At 47.4% G+C, this 20,063-nt stretch overlaps 2 protein-coding genes across 9 annotated transcripts in view; both read right to left on the bottom strand.

Moving 5' to 3' along the window:
* The window catches only part of ARHGEF3 (Rho guanine nucleotide exchange factor 3), a 349,785-nt gene extending 347,675 nt beyond the window's left edge, over positions 1–2,110 (bottom strand). The window contains exon 1 of one of the 6 annotated variants that reach the window (XM_002813615.6): positions 2,010–2,110. The gene's annotated coding sequence lies outside the window, so the exon portion shown is untranslated. Of the gene's footprint in view, positions 1–1,330; positions 1,570–2,009 lie in introns of those variants that run through there. The other 5 variants (XM_063722058.1, XM_063722061.1, XM_009238885.4 and 2 more) reach the window with 5 other exon arrangements.
* A 10,669-nt stretch (positions 2,111–12,779) lies between these two features.
* IL17RD (interleukin 17 receptor D) overlaps positions 12,780–20,063 on the bottom strand; it is a 75,945-nt gene continuing 68,661 nt past the window's right edge. For all 3 annotated transcript variants that reach the window (XM_002813613.6, XM_054552019.2, XM_054552018.2), the window contains exon 13: positions 12,780–19,545. In XM_002813613.6, the coding sequence (XP_002813659.3) occupies positions 19,433–19,545 (113 nt within the window). In that variant the 3' untranslated portion in view covers positions 12,780–19,432. The remainder of the gene's footprint in view (positions 19,546–20,063) is intronic.

The raw sequence follows: 20,063 nt of genomic DNA, 5'->3' as shown, positions 1-20,063 counted from the left end.
CCTAATTGACCAAGTCAAGGCTGACCTGTATTGCCCACTGAAAAGTGTGTTCTGGGAGGGGGCACAAAAGGCAGCCCCCAATTTGTAGGGAATTGAGATGTAACAGGGGGCAAGAACCTCTACTTTCCTACCAGAAGTTCAGAGTCCGCTTTTCTGGGGCACAGGCCTCATGGAGAATACAATGTAAAGGGAAACCTATGGAAAAATAACTGTGCTTCAAGTGCCTCGTGTACATTTCAGGATGTTCCGTGGGGCTCCAGGTTCAGAGCTCTTATCTGTGGAGATTCAGAAGACAGAAACTAAATTGCCAAGAAGAAAGATACCAAATGGGTGCAGCCCAGGAAAACTCTAAGATGGAGGGGGCAATCTGCTAGAGATGAATGAATGTGGGAGAAGGAGACAAGATCAGGTCCCTGGACCCTTAAATAGACTCCCACACTCACAGAGACTAGACAATGTCAGACTGTCAGGAGACCCAAGGCTTAAAACAATCAAGTGAAATCTACCCACCCTCCCCCCAACCAAGAGGCAAACACTGAATCACACTCCAGAGCTTCCAGAAAAGGTCCAAGACCCCATTTCCCAACAGTGTCCTTGACAAAGTTCATCTCTAATCCTACATTCTGAGATATACTTTGCACAAGGCTGGTTAGCCATAGGTGTTACAGCAAAGCTCAAATTTCCCAGTGCGGAAGGGAACACCATGGCTACTGTGTAAACACCACCAGCTCCTTACCAGAATAAGGGGAAGGAGCAACAGCCTGCACACCCACCTCATTGAGAAGCTAGGGCTGTGCACGCGCTGTTAGATGTCAGTGATAATAATCACAAGAGCAGCTAACACAGAGGATTTACCCTGCCCCAGTCAGTATTTTAAGCACTTTATCCCTATACAACTCTTTAAGGTTTGTATTATTATCATCCCCACTTTACAGATGAGAAAACTGAGGCATAGGTAAGTGAAGTAACTTGCCCAGGACTACACAGCTAAGACAAAGACCTAGCAAAGCTCTCCTTCTCCACACTCCAGGGAAGAAAGTGGTTATACCTGGGTAGTGCATGGAAAGCTTAAAAATAAGTTTCTATCGGTACATTCAGGGCAACTACTGTCTGGCAGTTCTCACGTCCTCGCCCAGTGCGGGAAGCAAGCCTGGGCCAGGCAATAAACCCAGCAAGCCGAGTCTTCTAAGAACAAGGCGCTCTGTTTCCACAACATTCAAGCCCGTGATGGGGCCGCTGATAGCGCAAGAGCAGCTCTCCACCACCGCAAAGCCCAAGGGAACCCGTTTCCACTCGGCTCAATCAGCTTCCAGCCTCAGAAAACGCTCACCCGTCTCTGGCTGCGAGGCACCCACGCTGACCTTAACCCCTTGACGTCCGCCACCCTGGTGTCCTATCTCGGGATCTTCTGGCTGCTCGGTTTACAAGATGCAGCCGCCGGGACAAGGGCCTCAGGCAGGCTGAGACGGCGCCCGCCGCCCGGAGCGCCCTGATCCCGGCTCCCCCGCCGCGAAGCGACCCGCGGCCCTGTGAGCCGCCACCAGCAGCGCCCGACGCGACGCTGACCTGCGGGTGCCCCGCCGGGCTGGAGAAGAAAGTTGAGCGAAAGGGGCGCGTCCCAGGACAGGTGGCGCCTCCCTCCCCGGAAGTGGCTCCGGGAATTTTCGCTCAAGGGGCTACCCAGGGAACAGAGTCAGGGTCCCCAGCAGGAGCGACGGCTAGTTGAGACTGGCGGTGGCACTGCCCACCTGCGCTGCGCCCAGTGCGCCCCCGTGCGCTGGGCGTATCCCAGACCAGGGAGCGCTCAGGGCCCGCCGGGGGCGCCGAGACCTGGCGGGGTAACTCGGAGGTGGGAATTGGGGTCCAGCTCGGGGACCAGGGCAAAGGAGGGACTAGCCCGGAAGAGGGTCTCACTCCGGGAGACCTAGCAGGGGTGTCCCGCCAAGGGGGTGTCTAGCCAGGGAGGGTCTAGCGGGGGAGCGGGTTTCCCGACTGCTGCCCGCACTCACCTCGGCCCCCGCGCTGGTTCGGCCTCTCCAGGCTGGAAAACTCACCGCAGCAGCGGCGGCGGCGGCGGCGGCGGCTGCCCTGGGCGGGGCGGGGACGGGCCGGGGGCGGGGAGGCCCGGCCGGCCACGTGGGCGGGAGGCGGGCCGGGGACCCCCGCTGGCGCCGGAGCCGGGCGACGCAGGACTTGGACGTGGCCACTCCCGGCCACCGCTAGACACCCCAGCTCCCTATGCACGGCCTAGGTCTACAGGGAGGCTAGAAAGAGGAGAGCGGAGACCCCAGGACATCCCTCCCCCGCCGCCACCTAAATCAGACTCAAGCGGAGAGAATTGACCGAGTCGGCGGAGGGGTGAACAGCCCTGCCCCTCGATCCCACTGTCCCGCCAGAGAACGCGCCGCGGGAAACCCCGAGGGCGGGTCGAGGGCCGGGTACCCGAGTGGGAGTGGACTCTCGTGCCGAGGTGATAGGGGCTACCCTAGCGGTCTAGGACCAGAGCCTGCACGCGGAGCCCCGACCCCCATCGCTGGGCTGATCTTGGGTGTGTCAGATCTTGCCCAAGCCTCACTTTCCTCCACGGTGGAGGTGAGAATGAGGACGAGCCTCAAGCTGCGTGAACCCCGGCGCCCAGCAAGCTCTCAGGAATCGCCGGCTTGTAGGTGGACGCAGAGCCTGCAAGTGAGGGGCCTGGGTCGTGCATGAGGAAATAAATATGGGACTCTAAATAAAAAGAGTTTCTGCAGGCATTCATTCATTCAACAGATGAACGCCTACGGTCCTCACCACCTCTTAAAATCAGAAATAAAGAATGCCCCAGACTGTAGTTACTGGGCTCTTAAAAAGTGTAAACCCTGATACTAAAAATCAAAAATTCATCAGTTGCCCCCATGTGCCAGCGGTGCATTTTAGGTGCTTGATCGAAGTTAATATTAACGACAGCCTTTAAGGTGGAGGGCCTGTGCGGGCCCGCTTCTCAAATGAAGAAATCGAAGCTTAGCAAGGTGAAGCCAGCCCCCAGAGCCAGAGGATCACAGTCTGGCCCCTGTTTACAGAGGAAAGAGCATCAGCCCAAAGTACTAAGACTCTTGCCCAGGTGCAGGAAGGGGGTGAGGGTTGAGAGCTCCCTGGGAGGCCACCTGTCCTGACAGCAGCAGCTGGGATGCAGATCTTCCAGATTTACTTCACAGCAACCTCTGCCTTCTGTTGCAAGTGCTCAGCCTCGCAGTGCTGGGTGGCCTCTTCCTGGTCTGCAGCCCACCTTTTGGGCCAGAAACTGGGCATCTTGAGCAAACCAACTTCTGTTCCAACAGCTGCAACTTCATTCCACTACAGCTTCTAGGGGGTTCCTTGACCCCAGGCTCAATGCGTTATGACCCACCAGTTTCCTGTTCAGGGAACACACTCTCTCCAGTACTCCATTTCCAAGGACAACTCCTGTGTCCAGAACCCTAGTCCTCAACCTTTTCCCCAAGAACCCTTTTGTCATTCTCCTTCCTCCCTAAAGCAGAAGATCCCTACGACAACCAGCCGTGTTTATCAAGTAATTACATTTATTAAGCAAAGGCCTTCTCCTCTCTCTGAAGTGCCTGTTCCCTCATCTGAGCTCAGCAGTCCCTCCAGATCCGCCAGCCAACACCTGGTGTTCTACCCAGGCAGGCTTGTCAAAGAGAAAAGTTTTCTTTGCATGAGATTCAATGTAACAATTATTTGAGCATCTACTACATGCCACACACTGTGCTAGGCTCTGGGGACAGTAGTGACTGGATACCAAGATAGACACTATCCCTGACCTTATGGAGCTTATGAGCTGATGAGGGAGATAGTCGACTGACCCCTCACCAGGCAGCAAGGGAGCAGGGTGTGGTGACAGACACCTGGAAGAAGTACTGGTCCAGGCAGAGCACAGGTCACACTGCTGGAAATCCATGGACGGGGGAGGTAAAGGGAGAAAGAGGCTGGAGGGGCCTTAATGGCCAAAGTGAGACGTTAGACCTTGTCCACCGAAAGGTTCAGACAGAGACATGATGGGATGTGAGCTACAGTTCGAAGACATCACACTGGCTGCTGAGTGAAAGATGATGTGGCAAGTGAGTCTCCCGTACACAGCCAAAGGCAATGTGCCTTTCTATTATTACTAAAGGCAAACGCCTTGACTTCCTCTGTTTTATAATTCAGGGTTTCCGGAAAGCAGGACACATCTGCAAGTAGGATATTTAGATTAGCAACACAGCAATTTAACCCACAAGGTTTCTATGTGCAGCTCTCCCCCCCTCTCCCATCCATGCCGTGCTTGCCCTAAGGTGGGCTTAGGGTTGGGGAGGACTTCGTTCCTAGACTCAGAGTGAGAGCCTGTGGGTGGAGAGGTGATACACCCAAAGACAGTCCTTTATGGAGTGAGAGAGAAGATAGGCAGGAAATGTGGGTGTCTATCCACAAGGTTTGGAAACTGGTGAAGACTCCAGAAGCCTCTGATTGTCAGTCATCTCTTCTCCTTGAAATAGTCAGTTTATTCATAAGGACCCATTCTTAAGTTCAGTTCCCTCTCCCCAAACTACAAGACAGGATGAGAAGGCCATGTGCGGTGGCTCACACCTGTAATCGCAGCACTTTGGGAGGCCAAGGTGGGAGGATCACTTGAAACCAGGAGTTTAAGACCAGCCTGGGCAACAAAGTGAGATCGCTGTCTCTACCAAAAATTTAAAAATTAGCTTGGCGTGGTGGTGTGTTCCTGTAGTCCCAGCTACTCAGGAGGCTGAGGCAGGAGGATTGTTTGAACCCAATTTGGGGTTGCAGTAAGCCATGATCACACCACTGCACTCCAACTCGGGCTAACAGAGAGAAACCTTATCTCAAAAAAAAAAAAAAAATCAGGCTAGGGTGGGATCAGTGCAGTTACTTCACAAAATCATCAATTGGGGAAGCCAGGGTTTCTGCAAGAGACCCCCACCTGGATGGGCAGAGGATGAGCTATGACTGACACCAGGCAGAAAAGCAATGGAGGGGCCAGGGCAAGGGGCTGGGTAGCAACTTCAGGGAAAGCAGCCGCAGGAGAAGGCACAACCAGGGTCAAGGGTGGGACTCTGAGATGACTGGCCCCAGCCACCTAGTAACCACTGGGTACCTTGAACACTTGCTGAGTGTCTGTTGTATGTAACCTTACATTTAAAACCCTCTGCTTATGTAACACTACTCATTGTAAAGCAATATAGAAAATAGCAGAGGTACAAAGAATAAGAAAACCCACCCACAATCACACCATCCAGCAGTAACCACTGTTAATCTGTGTCCTTTATTTTTCATTTAACATATTGTGAACGCTTTCCTTTGTCATGAAATATTCTCCCGCAACATGATTGCTAAAGGCCATTTGGTCCATTGTATGCATGTGCCCTCTTATAATCAATTCCGACTGGTACTTGGTTTGTTCCTCATTTCTCGTTATCAGGATAATGCTTAGTAATGAATTTTTTGTTTGTTTGTTTTTTGAGGCAGAACCTCACTCTGTCCCGCAGGCTGGAATGCAGTGGTGTGATCTCACTGCAACCTTCACCTCCCAGGTTCAAGCGATTCTCCTGCCTCAGCTTCCTGAGTAGCTGGAATCACAGGCACCCGCCACCATGCCCAGCTAATTTTTTTTTTTTTTTATTAGAAATGGGGTTTTGCCATGTTGGCCAGGCTGGTCTCAAACTCCTGGTCTCAAGTGATCCACCCACCTTGGCCTCCCAAAGCGGGGATTACAGGTGTGAGCCACCGCTTCTGGCCTGAAAATCTTTTTTTTTTTTTTTTTCAAGGTAGGGTCTCTGTCTCTTGCCCAGGCTGGAGTGCAGTGGCACAATCTCAGCTCAGTACAACCTTGACCTCCCAGGCTCAAGTGATCCTCTCACCTCAGCCTCCCAAGTAGCTGGGACTACAGGCGTGCACCACCATACCCAGCTAATTTTTGTATTTTTTTGTAAAGACAGGTTCTCACTATGTTGCCCAAGCTGGTCACCAACTCCTAAACTCAAGCAATCCACCCGCCTTGGCCTCCCAAAGTGCTGGGATTATAGGCATGAGCCACCATATCCAGCCTCGAAAATCTTTGCACAACAAATGTAAACATGCATTTTTAGTTACTTACTAAAGATAAAACCCCAGAAGTGGAATTACTGGAAGAGACATTTAAATCTCTGCCTGTAGCAATGCACTGTACAGATGCTCCCCCTCCCCCACTTTTTGGCATTTGAAAGGTGTGCAGTGTCCAGTTGCTGTCTTCACCCAGGGGATGGTGATGCATCTGGGTATCGGTCTTTTTTTTTTTTTTTTGAGACGGAGTCTCACTGTATCACCCAGACTGGAGTGCAATGGCGTGATCTCGGCTCACTGCAACCTCTGCCTCCCAGGCTCAAGTGATTCTCCTGCCTCAGCCTACTGAGTAGCTGGGAGTACAGGCCCACGCCACCACACCCGGCTAATTTTTGTATTTTCAGTAGAGACGAGGTTTCACCATGTTGGTCAGGCTGGTTTCAAACTCCTGACCTCGTGATCCGCCCGCCTCAGCCTTCCAAAGTGCTGGGATTACAGGCGTGAGTCACTGCGCCTGGCCTGGGCGTCAGTCTCATTGTTCAGGCCTAAGCAATGCTCTTCAAGTGCTACTAAAAGGCTTCTTTGGAAGCAAGTCCTTTCTGCTTTCATAATCTGGATTAGAAAACCTGAGGAGCAAGGCTGAGCTGGGGAGTGGAAAGACAGAGAGAGGCTGTGGAGCGGGAAATATCTGAGTTCAAATACAACTTGAGCCCTGTCCTGAGGTGGGACATGGGCTCCAAAGTCCCTTTGGGAGGCTGAGGGGAGCTCAGGCACTATGCAATGCATGGCATAGTAGCAGGCATCCAATACACATTGGTAATTCTGATACGGCTCGTGTCGCTGACCAAACCCGTGTCTATAGCAAGCTATTATCCAGTCTGAGGACAGGAACCACAGGGTGTAAAACCTTGAGATAACAGAGCCTTGTGGGGGAAATACATAAAACAGCCCAGTTGTTCTCCACTCTGGGATCATGGTAAATGGATGGGAGCCATGTTCCAATTTGCAAAATGAGGCACAGATGCAGTTTTCTCTTCTAGGGAACCTTTTAAATTTACTAATAACTGTTATTTCTCAGCCGGGCAAAGTGGCTCATGCCTGTAATCCTAGTGCTTTGAGAGGCCAAGGCGGGTAGATTGCTTGGGCCCAGGAGTTCAAGACCAGCCTGGGCAACATGGTCAAACCCCATCTCTACAAAAAATACAAAAATCAGCGGGGCATGGTGGCGCACGCCTACAGTCCCAGCTGCTCGGGAGGCTAAAGTGGGAGGATCGCTTGAGCCTGGGAGGTTGAGGCTGTAGTGAGTGGATCTGCAGCCTGGGTGACACAGTGAGACCCTGTTAAATAAATAATAAAAATAATAAAGAAAGAAAGAAAAGAAAAAAAAGCACTATTATTCCCTATCTTGATGACAGCTAAAACAGATAGTAATGTTTTTGAGCACTTGTCATGTGCCAGGCAGTGAGTGGGCTATCCCCTCCCATCCCCTGCTTTATCCTCACAACAACCCCATGAGGCAGGTACATTTTTTTACCCCCATCTGACTAATGAGGAAACTGAGAACCAGGGAGATGAGGTGACTTGCCCCGGTGACTGCTCAGTGGTAGGGTGGGGTTGCAAGCTGGTTAAAGCAGTAGAACCGGAGTCCAGTCCAGATGGAAGGCCTCCGCAAGGGATACGGCCTCCCCTCATGAAGCAGCATTCTAGTGAGCAAGAGGTTCCTGAAGACACATGTCAGGACCTAGACTAGAGATGGACGGTAGTCAGGGAAGGTCTCATTGCAAAGGAGGGATGGAGACTGAGAGAGGGTGATTCAGGTAGAAGAAACAGCACATGCAAAGAACCCGGGGCAAGAACACAGGAGTGAGGAATTTCAACAGTCTGGTATGATCAGAGAAAGAAGGGACACAGAGAGGAGAAGTCAGCAAGGCATCACATAAGAGATTCGGTATTCACTTCCAGGGCCACTGGTGATTTTAAGCAGAAAGTGACAGCTGATCAAGTACCCATCTCCCTTGAAGGCCATTCCCAGCTGCCCTGTGAACTGAGACCTCCAGGAGGCAGGAATTCCATTTCAGTTAGCTACGCCATCAGCTACCCAGGCCAGGGCCAAGGGAGACATTCAGGAGAAATCCCATTTCATAACTGTACACCTCCTAACCTGCCCTCATGACTCATCCCTATAGGAACGGGGGCTTTCCGTGTGCCATCCTTTGTGCCCAGAATTTCACCCAGCCTCACATTCAAGCCTCACAATAGACCCACTAGGTACTGAATTATTAACTGTTTTTGGTTTTGTTTTGTTGTTTTGAGACAGAGTTTTGCTCTGTCGCCCAGGCTGGAGTGCAGTAGTGCGATCTCGGCTCACTGCAACCTCCACTTCCCAGGCTCAAGTGATCCTCCCACCTCAGCCTCCTGAGTAGCTGAGACTACAGGCACATGCCACCATGCCCAGCTGATTTTTGTATTTTTAGTAGAGACGGGGTTTCAACATGTTGGCCAGGCTGGTCTCTAACTCCTGACCTCAGGTGATCCACCCACCTCGGCCTCCCAAAGTGCTGGGGTTACAGGTATGAGCCACTGTGTCTGGCCCTATTATTAACTGTTTTCTAGATGGAAAAAATAAGTCCTAAACAGGGCAAGCCACCTGCCTAGGGAAACATAGAAAATGGCAAACTGAGATCTAAGTTCAAGATGCCTCAGACCAAAGCCTGACTCAACTTTAATCACAATGCTAATTATCATCATCTCATGAATAATAATACACAATTATACACAGGTGTGCAGGATACTGAAGCATATCTACCTCCAGAGATATAGAACCAAAGGCAGGACCTGACTGTATTTGCATTCAGCTGCCAGGCACGCTCCTGCCTTTCTTTTCTACAAGTTCCCTCTGGCCTGGCCTTGCCCAACCTGGTAGGAAAAGTCTATGGTTTGTTTTGAGGCTGACGTCTGCCCACTCCCCAGAATGTCTCTGACCAGCAAGAGTGGAAAAGACCAGGCAGAGCCATCTCATTCTGGAAGACTGTTATTTGATCTCCTCCCATCTCCCTCCACTAACTTCTAAAACTTGGGAAATTGCCCTGACCTTGTGGTGATTGATGGTTTGAGAAACAACCCCTGCCTTTGTTCACATTCAGAGTGGAGAGTGGTCATCTGCCTGGCACAGAGACCTTACAGCAGCAAGTCCAGAAAAATGTATCTCTATCAGGATTAAATGGCAATCAGGAAAAAAGGAGTCTGGGGAATGGAACATCAGCAGATCTCAAGGTGCACAGTCAACTGTCACAGGCTATGTGTGGTCAGCTATTGGGAACCCCAGAGCTAATGTCTTAATTTTGCCAAATTAAGTTCCTCTTCAACCCTCACCTCTGCAACAGCCAGGCATGGACCCACCCTTTTCTTTTAGGGGATATAAATGATATAACTTATCACCTGACAAAGTACTTGGCCTAAAGCTCCTTGTGGGCATGGAACTGTCTCCCACCCATCCCGATATGGCCCCCAAAAAGCCCAAGACCTGCTCTTCCACGGAATAATTAATAGCTACTATTCACCAAGTACCTGGCATTTGCTGAGCACAGCCTTGGGTACTTTATATACTCCATCTCATTTAATCCTCACAATAACCCTTTGTGGTGGGTATTAGTCCCATCTTACAGATGAAGAAACTGAGTTTCAGAACATTTAGATGACTTGCCCTCAACTCTATACATAGGAAGAGGTGGAGTCAGGAGGGCAGGAGTACTGTGTACCATGTCCATCACTATGTCTGTTTCCCAGCACACACTTTGGAATTAACCCTGTTAAGGCAGTTGTATCATGTATAAATGCGAAAGATGGTGCAAGGTCCCTTCCAGAAAGAGGCCAGGGAGCCAAGCTCACTGATCTTGCATTTCTTTTCCTTAATCCCAAAGGTCCCATTTGAATTTTCTCATTGCAAAAGTTCTTATGCCGTGTTTGTGTCCATCTCTCCCCTTCACTGCATCCTCTAACTTATCCTATTCTTGGGCCTTTTATGATTTCATTCCTTGTGGACAGTGAGGACAGAATATGCTGAGGGAGCAGTGGGAAACACATTTATTGGGGACTCACTGTGCCCAGGACTGCAAGATAAGATTTTATGTCTCCTCCCTCCTCCACCTGCTTAGCTTATCACCTGTAGTTCTTATTCAACTAAAGCAACAATTTTTTTTTTCTAATTAGAGCCTGTAAGAGGAAGCTGGTCTTTGCTCCTCTAATGCTGGTATTTCTAAAACAAAGCAAAGCCAGTAGCAGGGCCCCATAGATGTTGGGGACTGCAAGAACCCTAGGCAGCTGTAAAAACAGACAGCTTTCTAATATCATGGTAAAAATGAGGGCTTCTCATCCTGTCCCAAGAGAACACTAATAGAAAGTACTAGCTGCAAGTTTTTTTTTTTTTTTTTTTTAACTTTTTAACTTAAAATTTTTTGAGACAGGATCTTGCTCTGTTGCCCAGGCTGCAGTGAAGTGGTATGATCATATAGTTCACTGCAGCCTCAAACTCCTGGGCTCAAGTGATCCTTTCACCTCAGCCTCCTGAATACCTAGGACTACTAGCACACACCACCATGCCCAGCTAATTTTTAAATTTTTTTGTAAAGACGGGATCTTGCTATGTTGCCCAGGCTGGTCTTAGACTTCTGGTCTGAAGTGATTCTCCTGTCTTGGCCTCCCAAAGTGCTGAGATTACAGGCGTAAGTCACCATGCCTGAACTATTTGTATTTTTTGAGGCCTCAGCCTGCTGAGTAGGTGAGTCTATAAGTGCGCACCGCCAAGCCCAGCTGTAACTTTTATTTTAATGAAAGAAAAAGAAAGAGAAATTCATGTATTGCAGTATCTGCCTAATGAGATCCATTTGTTTCAACTCTGAATCAGATTTACACTCAGAATTTGCAAGAGAAAGGAACCAAGTCACTCAAGATTCTTCCTTCCGCTTAAACTGTTACTGAGGGACAGAGCAGCCTATTGATCAGGAGTGGTGATGCTTCAATCAGAGACTTCAACTCCAGTGCTGCCAATTCCTTGTCTGTACCCTTGGCAAAGCTATAGAATTTCTAGACATCAGAATCTCAAAATTGAGGCTGCTGATAGTACTCTCCATAGGGGGTCATGGTGAGAAAAAACATGAAGAGCACTAAGAGCAGGAACCAGCCCTACTGACATTCAGAGGTTGGCAATCATCACTTCCTCTCTGCCATTCATTTTACGGGAAAGCTCTCTATTGCCTTTGGCCACACATTTTTGAGTCCATCCCTACCTGGCTGGCTTGACCTTTACCAAGGGGATACCTGAGCAGTCTAGGTAGGGTTTGCCTCAGCTCATATCCTGGCTCTGCCACTAGCCACCTATGGGATCACAAGTCAGTTATAGCCTCTGTGAGCCTCAGTTTCCTCATCTGTATAATGGGGTCCGTAGGACTGGCCACCTCACAGAGCAGCCGTGAAGATGAAGGAGATGATGTGCGTAAAGCACTTTAGCACTCCTGGAACTAAAAAGAATTGACAGAGTGTGGGGGAAAAGGAAATCAATGGGAGAAATGACAAGGAGCCTCCTGGGTGACTCTACCCAGGAGAAACTAAGGATATGCGAAGGTCAGGAGGCAAGAACGTGTGAGAATTTCCTCCTCTCAGAAACAACGCTTCCCTCAGAGCTGTTTTCTTTGGGGGGGTTTTGTTTTTTACCACTCCTTCTGTTTTCCTTAGGTTCCCCAAACAGGGTAGGTTGTAGGCCCTGAACACATTAACATCCCAGTGAAGTATGAGAAGGAACAAGCAAATAAGGGAGATCCAATTTTTAAAATCTATTATGGTCCCAAGACGCCAAACTTAGACTATATCCTGCTCGGGCAATGGTCAAAAGCTTGTATTGTATGTCCTTGCTATTTGTTAACCCTCACTATCCTCCTGTGGACACTGTCACTTACTGAGCACGGACTACGAGCCAGGAATGCACAGGTGGCACTTTACATTCACCGTGCAGTTTAATTCACCACCCTCTAAAGTAGGACCTGTCTACGGGTGAGAGGCTGAGGGGCAGAGTCTGACAGTCCCTAGGGCACAGCAACAGTAGCAGAGGCCAGGCGTAGTGGCTCACACCTGTAATCCCAGCACTTTGGGAGACTGAGGTGGGAGGATCACCTGAGCTCAGGAGCTCAAGAGCAGCCTGGGCAATGTAGGGAGAGCCTACCTCTTTAAAAAAAAAAAAAAAAAAAAAAAAAATTTAGCAGAGCTGGGACCTGCCCCTGAAGGTGATGGACACCAAGAAGTTAACTCACAGAGCATGGGGGACACAGGAGGGGAGAATGTCCATGGAAGACTGAGCAGGCATCTCTTTTTCTGAGTGACAAAAAAAATTTGTGTGCAGCCCCCCAAATCTCAGTGGCTTTTTTCAAATTTCTAAAAAGAAAGTCCATTTGTTCTGAGAAGTCAAATTTCTTTCTGACATAAGTAACCCTGTTGCAGCAGGGAGGCCTCCTGATGCCACACGGGTAATGGGTGACTGATTGCCTGTGGAGCCGAGCTGAAGGTCTAGGGCAGCAGGGTCCTGTTCTCTAAAGGGCAAGGAAGACTAGCCACTCCTGGCCTCCTTGTCCTGAGGCAGAGCCCTCCGAAAACTGGGCTGGGAACCCCAAACAGTCAGGAAACAAGAAAGATGTGCTGAAAAATGAGCCACTACAACCTTAAAACAAAACGTTTTATTTAATGCAGAAATTCTAAGGTACAAAAACATTTTGTAAATGTCAGCTGTGATCTATTTTCACCTATTTACAGAGTTATGTACAAATCAAGTCATTAACATTTTCAATGTCAAAAATACAGCACGCTGTTAAAGGTTGTGTCAGTGCTCATTATCCCACTAGATCCCACAAAGGGCAAACTCAAAGATGAAACAAAGGCAACACCATCAATAACCACTGTATTCCACAGGCTTTCTCCCCTAGGACATACTAACAGGGAGTTTCCACAGGGAAAAATTCTCTTTTACAAAATTAACAGTAAAAATAGGAGTTACTTACTATCTAGATGAACAACAATTGGTTTTCACAAAAGCTTTTGCTGCTGTCTGGACTGAACATGCTTTTTTCTTGAGAGAAACATACCAAACTTTTTGTTGTTGTTGTTGAGACGGAGTTTCACTCTTGTTGCCCAGGCTAGAGTGCAATGGCGTGATCTCGGCTCATTGCAACCTGTGCCTCCTGGATTCAAGCGATTCTCCTGCCTCAGCCTCTCGAGTAGCTGGGATTATAGGGGCACACAACCACGCCTGATTAATTTTGCATTTTCAGTAGAGACGGGGTTTCACCATATTGGTCAGGCTGGTCTTGAACTCTGGACTTCAGGTGATCCGCCCACCTTGGCCTCCCAAAATGCTGGGATTACAGGTGTGAGCCACCGTGCCCTGCCTGATACCAAACTTTTAAAACAACAGATGAGCACATTAGTGTAATCCAATGGCAATTTTTTGTCTAACAATTGGAGCAGCTAATTTTGTCTACATCATGTACAAATAGAAGATTGCCTCTGAATCTTCCTGAAATTTTACAGGATATAAACATCAGATATGCAGTCATAACTGTTTGCTTTTGTGAGACTTCTGATTGTGCAAAATGCAGTGCTTGGTCAATTGAGAGCAGAACATAAACAAGATCCTGGAGGTGTCTGTGGTCCAAGCTGAATTTTAAAGAACAAAAGGGCAAGAGGGAAGACAACTGGCCAAAATTCCCCAGACATCTCCACTGGGAGATTCAAATGCATTTGCAAATTAGCCCTCAAACAGCAATGGGAAGGTGGTACTTAGCAACTACTGCTGTTACTTTACCAGTGGTTAAACCGAAGTCTGTACCATTTAATACTGTGGGTCATGAAATAAAGGTGATAGCTATAGAGATGTGTAAAAATAGGATCTAAAATTGGGAGGGAGGGGTAGCTGCCACTCAGAAGGTAAGAGCTGGTCTCAACAGAGTATACATCAGGAATAAGCACCAAGTGTTTGATCTCAGGAGGAAAACAAACACAAGTTATGATAGGTGACTATCATCAGGGGAAAAAATGTGGTAGTCAAACAAATAATTCTCAATGAATATAGGCGACATATCATTTTGTAAAAGTGCTATATTTTTAAGTGGTAAGAGGAGCTGGGTGTGCAAGAATTTCCCCATAATCCCCATCCTGAGCCTGGTCTTCACAAGGCACCAATGTGAGTAAGGCACAAACATTGTTTGGGCAACTAAACTAAGTGTGAAGCTGAGAAGCATTACAGCAGTGAAAATTATTAGGCCCCTAGAAAACAAGAGCCATGAAGAATGGTTTAAGTGGGTGGAATTATTTATCACTGAAATAAAAACACCAGGGGGATGACTTCACTGTGGTTTTCAAATACATGGAAGGTGACCAGCTGTTCTTTCTCCACTACAAGCCGAACAAAAGGAAGCCGGCTTGAATTTCTCTAAGACATACAAAGAACTATCTGATCAGCAAGGTCGATTACACAATCTCCTTCTTGTAAAATAAAGAATACCATCTACAGCCATATGTCTGGAATAATTCAGGCACAGCCCTGTCTGACACCAGGGGGAGAATATGCTAGATAATCTAAACTTTCTCCTAGTCCCTAAACTCTGAAACTGGAATCAAAGCCACTGGCTTGCAGTCAGATTTCTTTTGTCTGTTTTCACCCTGAGCCTGGAAAGGAGGTGATATGGCAAGGATGACCCAACACCCCATTTGGACTCCTAACTGATATCTCAATATCAGGAAAAGCTTTTCTCTGTATGCTGTTTCACACCTCCAAAACACAGTCAATTCACAGACCACTTAAAACAGAAGATAATGCAAATACCTGGCTCTAATGGGCGCTAGGAAGTTCCTTGTCTTACCCTCTACAAATGCCTGCTTTCCTAATCATGTCTTGGCCTATGATCAGAACTGCACACCACCTAAAAAAAATTATTCTGCCAAGAGCTAAAATTATAAACAAAGCCCTTTAGGTTGTGGAGTTTAAATGAAATTGTTAGGCCGGGCGCAGTGGCTCACGCCTGTAATCCCAGCACTTTGGGAGGCCGAGGCGGGCGGATCACGAGGTCAGGAGATCGAGACCATCCTGGCTAACACAGTGAAACCCTGTCTCTACTAAAAATACAAAAAAATTAGCCAGGCGTGGTGGCGGGCGCCTGTAGTCCCAGCTACTCAGGAGGCTGAGGCAGGAGAATGGCGTGAACCCGGGAGGCGGAGCTTGCAGTGGGCCGAGATCGCGCCACGGCACTCCAGCCTGGGAGACAGAGCAAGACTCCATCTTAAAAAAAAAAAAAAAAAAAATGAAATTGTTCCCAGCATTTTCTAAATTGAGAGAGCATAAATCTGATTCTGAAATTAACAACTAGCTTGCCTTTCTTTTAAGACACCATGAAATGTAAAGACACAATCAAGACATGTCCAATGCATTCAGAATCACGTCAGATTTCTTTGCGGGGGAGACTGGAGAAAGAAGCAATCTAACTACTGGCTGCATTTAGCAAGAGCATTTTCTGGTGGCACCATCTAATTACCATGAATGCCTTTCCTTCAAATCTTATAAAGCAGCGGTTAACAAACTGGTAGTCAGTGGACCAAATCAGGTCCATCCATGTCTTCTGCTGGGTCTAAATTCACTTGAATTTTAACTTAGTTGCCAATATTTTTTAAAATCAGATTTTTCATATAAAAATCCAGATTGTCAGCTTTTCTTGAAAAATGGGAAGATCAGGGAATACTTCATGGCCACAGTCGACTGGAAAATTACACCCTGTAGGTGGAACAGGGGCGCTTCAGTTTGCCACAGTCCCCACCATTCCCTATTGCTCTCTGACACGGACAAAGTATATGAATTACCATTTATCATCACACCACTGTTTTCCTTATACCTCACGTGCTATACTGGTGACCACTGAAGGTATAAGATCTGCTAAATAAGAGCAGTAGTAGTCTTCACCAATAGAAAATAAAAAAGACTAGTAACCTTCACATTGGCATTGCCCATTTCTCTTCAATAAAGACAGAAAGAATATTTTCTGTCTTCTTCAGGGAGCCAAATTAGTGTTGAAGTTGGGGGGCCAGAGAGTTTTCTTTCTTTTGGGAGAAGGGTGTGTCATTTTTCCTCAAGGAATAAAATTGGTCCTCTCACCCCTTATCTTTTAAAAGAAAAGATGCTCAACTCTGAAAAAAAGGCTCTGAAAATCATGTAACCCCACATTTTTTGAAGGACAGTCTTCCTGTTTATTTGCACTTAAGTCAGGAGACCTGAGACTAACAGTTGGTATTTTAAAAAAGATACTTGTGGCTATGAAGTTGTAAGACTGAACTCTGACAAACATATATGAACTTAAATATCCATGACTTACTACACACTGATTCCAATGATGTCGCCACTGCTAAAGACATTTTATTGAACTTCTGATCTGAGACTGTCTTCAGTTATTGCTAACGTATCAATCAAAAACTCTGTCTCCTAACTTTATGGCCTGATCTCATTTCTGGCTCAAGATACTATTATCTGGCTGGGTCACCATTTGAATACCTGGGCCTGGACTGGAATGACTTCTGATTCTTTCTGGAGATCAATTGCCTCAAAGGCCCAAGACAGCCCTCTGGAGGAGCTTCTGCACCCTGTATGGCTAGGCTGAGTCTGTTGAGGTGGTCTCTGTTGAGGTGGTCTCTGTTGCTTATAGCCAATCTCTGAGAAGGCACACCTTTACCTGAGCTTTAACCTCCTTGATCACTCTCCTGGCAAAGCTGACGACATCAGACGCTAAGACCTTTCTGTAGCTCATTGGTAAGTTAAGATGAACAACTAGCACTCTACCTTCAGCTACCCGCAGGCTTCTTGGTTTTCCTGAACCCTGGACTTGTCCCTGGTCTCTTTTCTAGAGGACATTGTCTAACCTATCTACACAAGCCTTTTACTCTCAGGATCAAGGCCTCTCATGGAGATCATCCCTATTTTCCATTTCTTGTTTCCGCAATATCTAAAAGCCTGTGACTTGGCAGAACGTTTTTCTGAATTTCATCTTATATCTACCGTCTGGGACAATTTCTGAGTCAAAAAATGCAGCTTTGCTTAAAACAGATGTTTTGCCGTAATCTGCAGGGGAACGATTCCCATTTCTAGCATACTGGGGAGAGTAGAAAAAGTGAAACTAATTAAACAAAACTAGGAAGTTGGACTTCTCAATTTATTCTGAGGCAATCACACTGTCGTTTCATTACTCAGTATATTAAGAGTTTGATTTTGTTGATCAGAAACATTAGTATTTCAACATTAAGTATCAAAACCCTAAATCCAAACTAAAACATCCCGATTTTTTAACTAGCACTCTCTTTTTGTCTTCCATTTTCTTAAGGAGTGAGTTCACATAGCAAGCTCTCTGCCCACACACCCTTGGAGCCCAGTTAATGCTTCTCCTCCCAGTCCTCCATTCTCTCCCTGGGGCCACTTTCTCAGAGATGCCTTATTTCATGAGCAAAGCTGAATACCCTAAAAGCGACTCCTAATGGTTCCTCTGGGACAGGAAACATCTCTTGGCCTCAATAAGAAATCTCTCATCATGTTCCAAGTGAATTTTCGTATGTTAGCAAGTTTGGACTAACCAATCTCCTTCACAGAATGCCTAGGATGAAATGGCAGGGCAGTCATGTGTGGGTAGGAGCTCTGCACTCATTCCAGATTCCACAGGAACAACATGAAATGACTCTTCTCTGAGTTGCCTGTTTTTATGGGGAGGCAGTCTTGCAGCTCACTGTCTCTCCCTCAGAGCAGCTGCAAGAAACTTGATGCCAGAGAACAGACGAGCACGTTCTTCTCCCAAAAAGCTGCCAGCTGCCTTTACAGAGCAGTGAGTATGACATTTGCATCAGAAATATACACAAACCTTTTCTTTCCAGCAAGGGTGCAAGCCCCCCTTTCCCCACCTGCCGTGCATGTGCTTGGAAGGGAAAGTCCTGCCCCATCCCACCTCCCACTCTGCCTCAGGATGTTTCTCAACATACCCCTTCATGTTGCTCTTATCTGACAAAGGAGTGAAAACCACATTCCCTGGGCTGAATGCTGAGAAAACGGGGTGCCAAAATCTAACAGCACCCATGAGAAAGGTAGTGAGAGATGTCCACACCTGCTCTAAGGCACGGGGACAAGGGTTTCCACAGGGGAGACCAAGACAGCATTCATTACACACATGCTAATCATCAGATGGGATGTGAACAATTGTTTTTTCTTTAGAAATAGAAACTCTGTAGAAAGTCATTCATAAAAATGGAACATTTACTTTTGTGACTATCACCTCCATTCTACCATCTTAAAAAGGTTTGTCATTAGTCAAAACCAGTTCAGCAGATTAACTGGCCATCACCTCCACACGCTGCTGTATTTCAGTGTATTCTGATCCCTAATATTCAGGACACAGCTTTAGACCAGAAGGCCAACCAAAGGACAAACTGCAACTTCCAATAATACAGCTGGCTAGCAGTCTCTTAAGAATAAACTTCCAGACACCAACATCTGAGATACAGCACAGTAAATGTAACCCATGGAAATAGCAGGCAGATCTGGCCCCCACATGATGCCTACTCAGACCAAGAGGAGGCTGTGTGTGCTGAGGTCCTGGGGCCTTCTGCACATTGACCAACCTATCTCAAGCAGAATGGTCAAGATGGTCAGCCTGGCCCTGTGAGCTTCACCTCAATCAGTCATGCTACCCAGTAACACAGAGACTCATTTCATAAAAGGTGACTGTATATTCAGTCACTTTGTTGACTTTTGACTCAAAGCTTATTTAACACCCATGGCAATGTAAATTCTACATCAAAACTAAATGAGAACATTATCTGCAATACAACATGGATTCCAGATAGACTGGCACTTGATTTCTGTGGCTATGATGTTAAAAGTGCCTTTTTTCACAAAGCATTTCAAATCAAGGTAGCCAATAGCAAACAGGCAAAGTTTGTAGAGCTCAATGAAGTCTGAATGATCAGTGCAGGTATCTTCCTGTTTTTCTTTACATATTTCCTCCCTACCTCCCACAACAGGCTCTGATCCAAGGACTAACCAAATTTGGCAAGCTGTTGTCAGACCTTATGGACATGCCCTTCAGAGCTCCATATCATTTTAGAAAATTGGAGAGTTTGTCAAGATATCCGGTAAAGGGTTGGGGCAAGGGAGAACAAGTACTGGCCAGCATTTCACTCCAAATATCCTTGTATGAGACCTCAGCTCCAAGTGGGCCACGCAACCAGGGAGATGAGCTGGGGAATCAGAGGGAGGCAGCAGCTAAAGTGGCAATGCTTAGACTCTTTCGTTTTGTTACAAAGGGGCGACCGCGTGGAGTTCATCAGTGTAGCTGCAGCAACCAAGATCTGCTTTGCACGACCCAGAAGAGACGAGCTTGGAAGGAAGGGCAGGAGGTTCCTCCTCACCTAAGGAGAGAAGAGAGTACAGAGCCACACTGTCATTGCATTTCACTGGGCTGGGCAGGTGCTCATGCCAGAATGTGACTGGATCTGGGTTTGGACTATTGGTTCTGTATAAATGAGGCAAGAATCCCAACCAGCTCAAGATGGGGCACTCTCATCCTCCTAACAAGTTCTAGTTCCCTTAGTTGAGGAAGGAAGACATCTTTCTTAAAAGTCAAGGGTTTGGGCCGGGCACAGTGCCTCACGCCTGTAATCCCAGCACTTTGGGAGGCCGAGGTTGAGGGATCACTTGAGGTCAGGAGTTTGAGACCAGCCTGGCCAACATAGTGAAACCCCATCTCTACTAAAGATACAAAAATTTAGCTGGGCATGGTGGTGCATGCTTGTAATCCCAGCTATTCGGGAGGCTGGGCAGTAGAATCGCTTGAACCCGGGAAGCAGAGGTTGCAGTGAGCTGAGATCGTGCCATTGCAGCCTGGGCGACAGGGTAAGACTCCATCTCAAAAAAAAAAAAAAAAAAA

The sequence above is a fragment of the Pongo abelii genome, chromosome 2 (genome assembly GCF_028885655.2).
Source record: "Pongo abelii isolate AG06213 chromosome 2, NHGRI_mPonAbe1-v2.0_pri, whole genome shotgun sequence".
Classification (NCBI taxonomy): domain Eukaryota; kingdom Metazoa; phylum Chordata; class Mammalia; order Primates; family Hominidae; genus Pongo; species Pongo abelii.
This window is presented reverse-complemented; position numbering and strand designations above follow the sequence as displayed.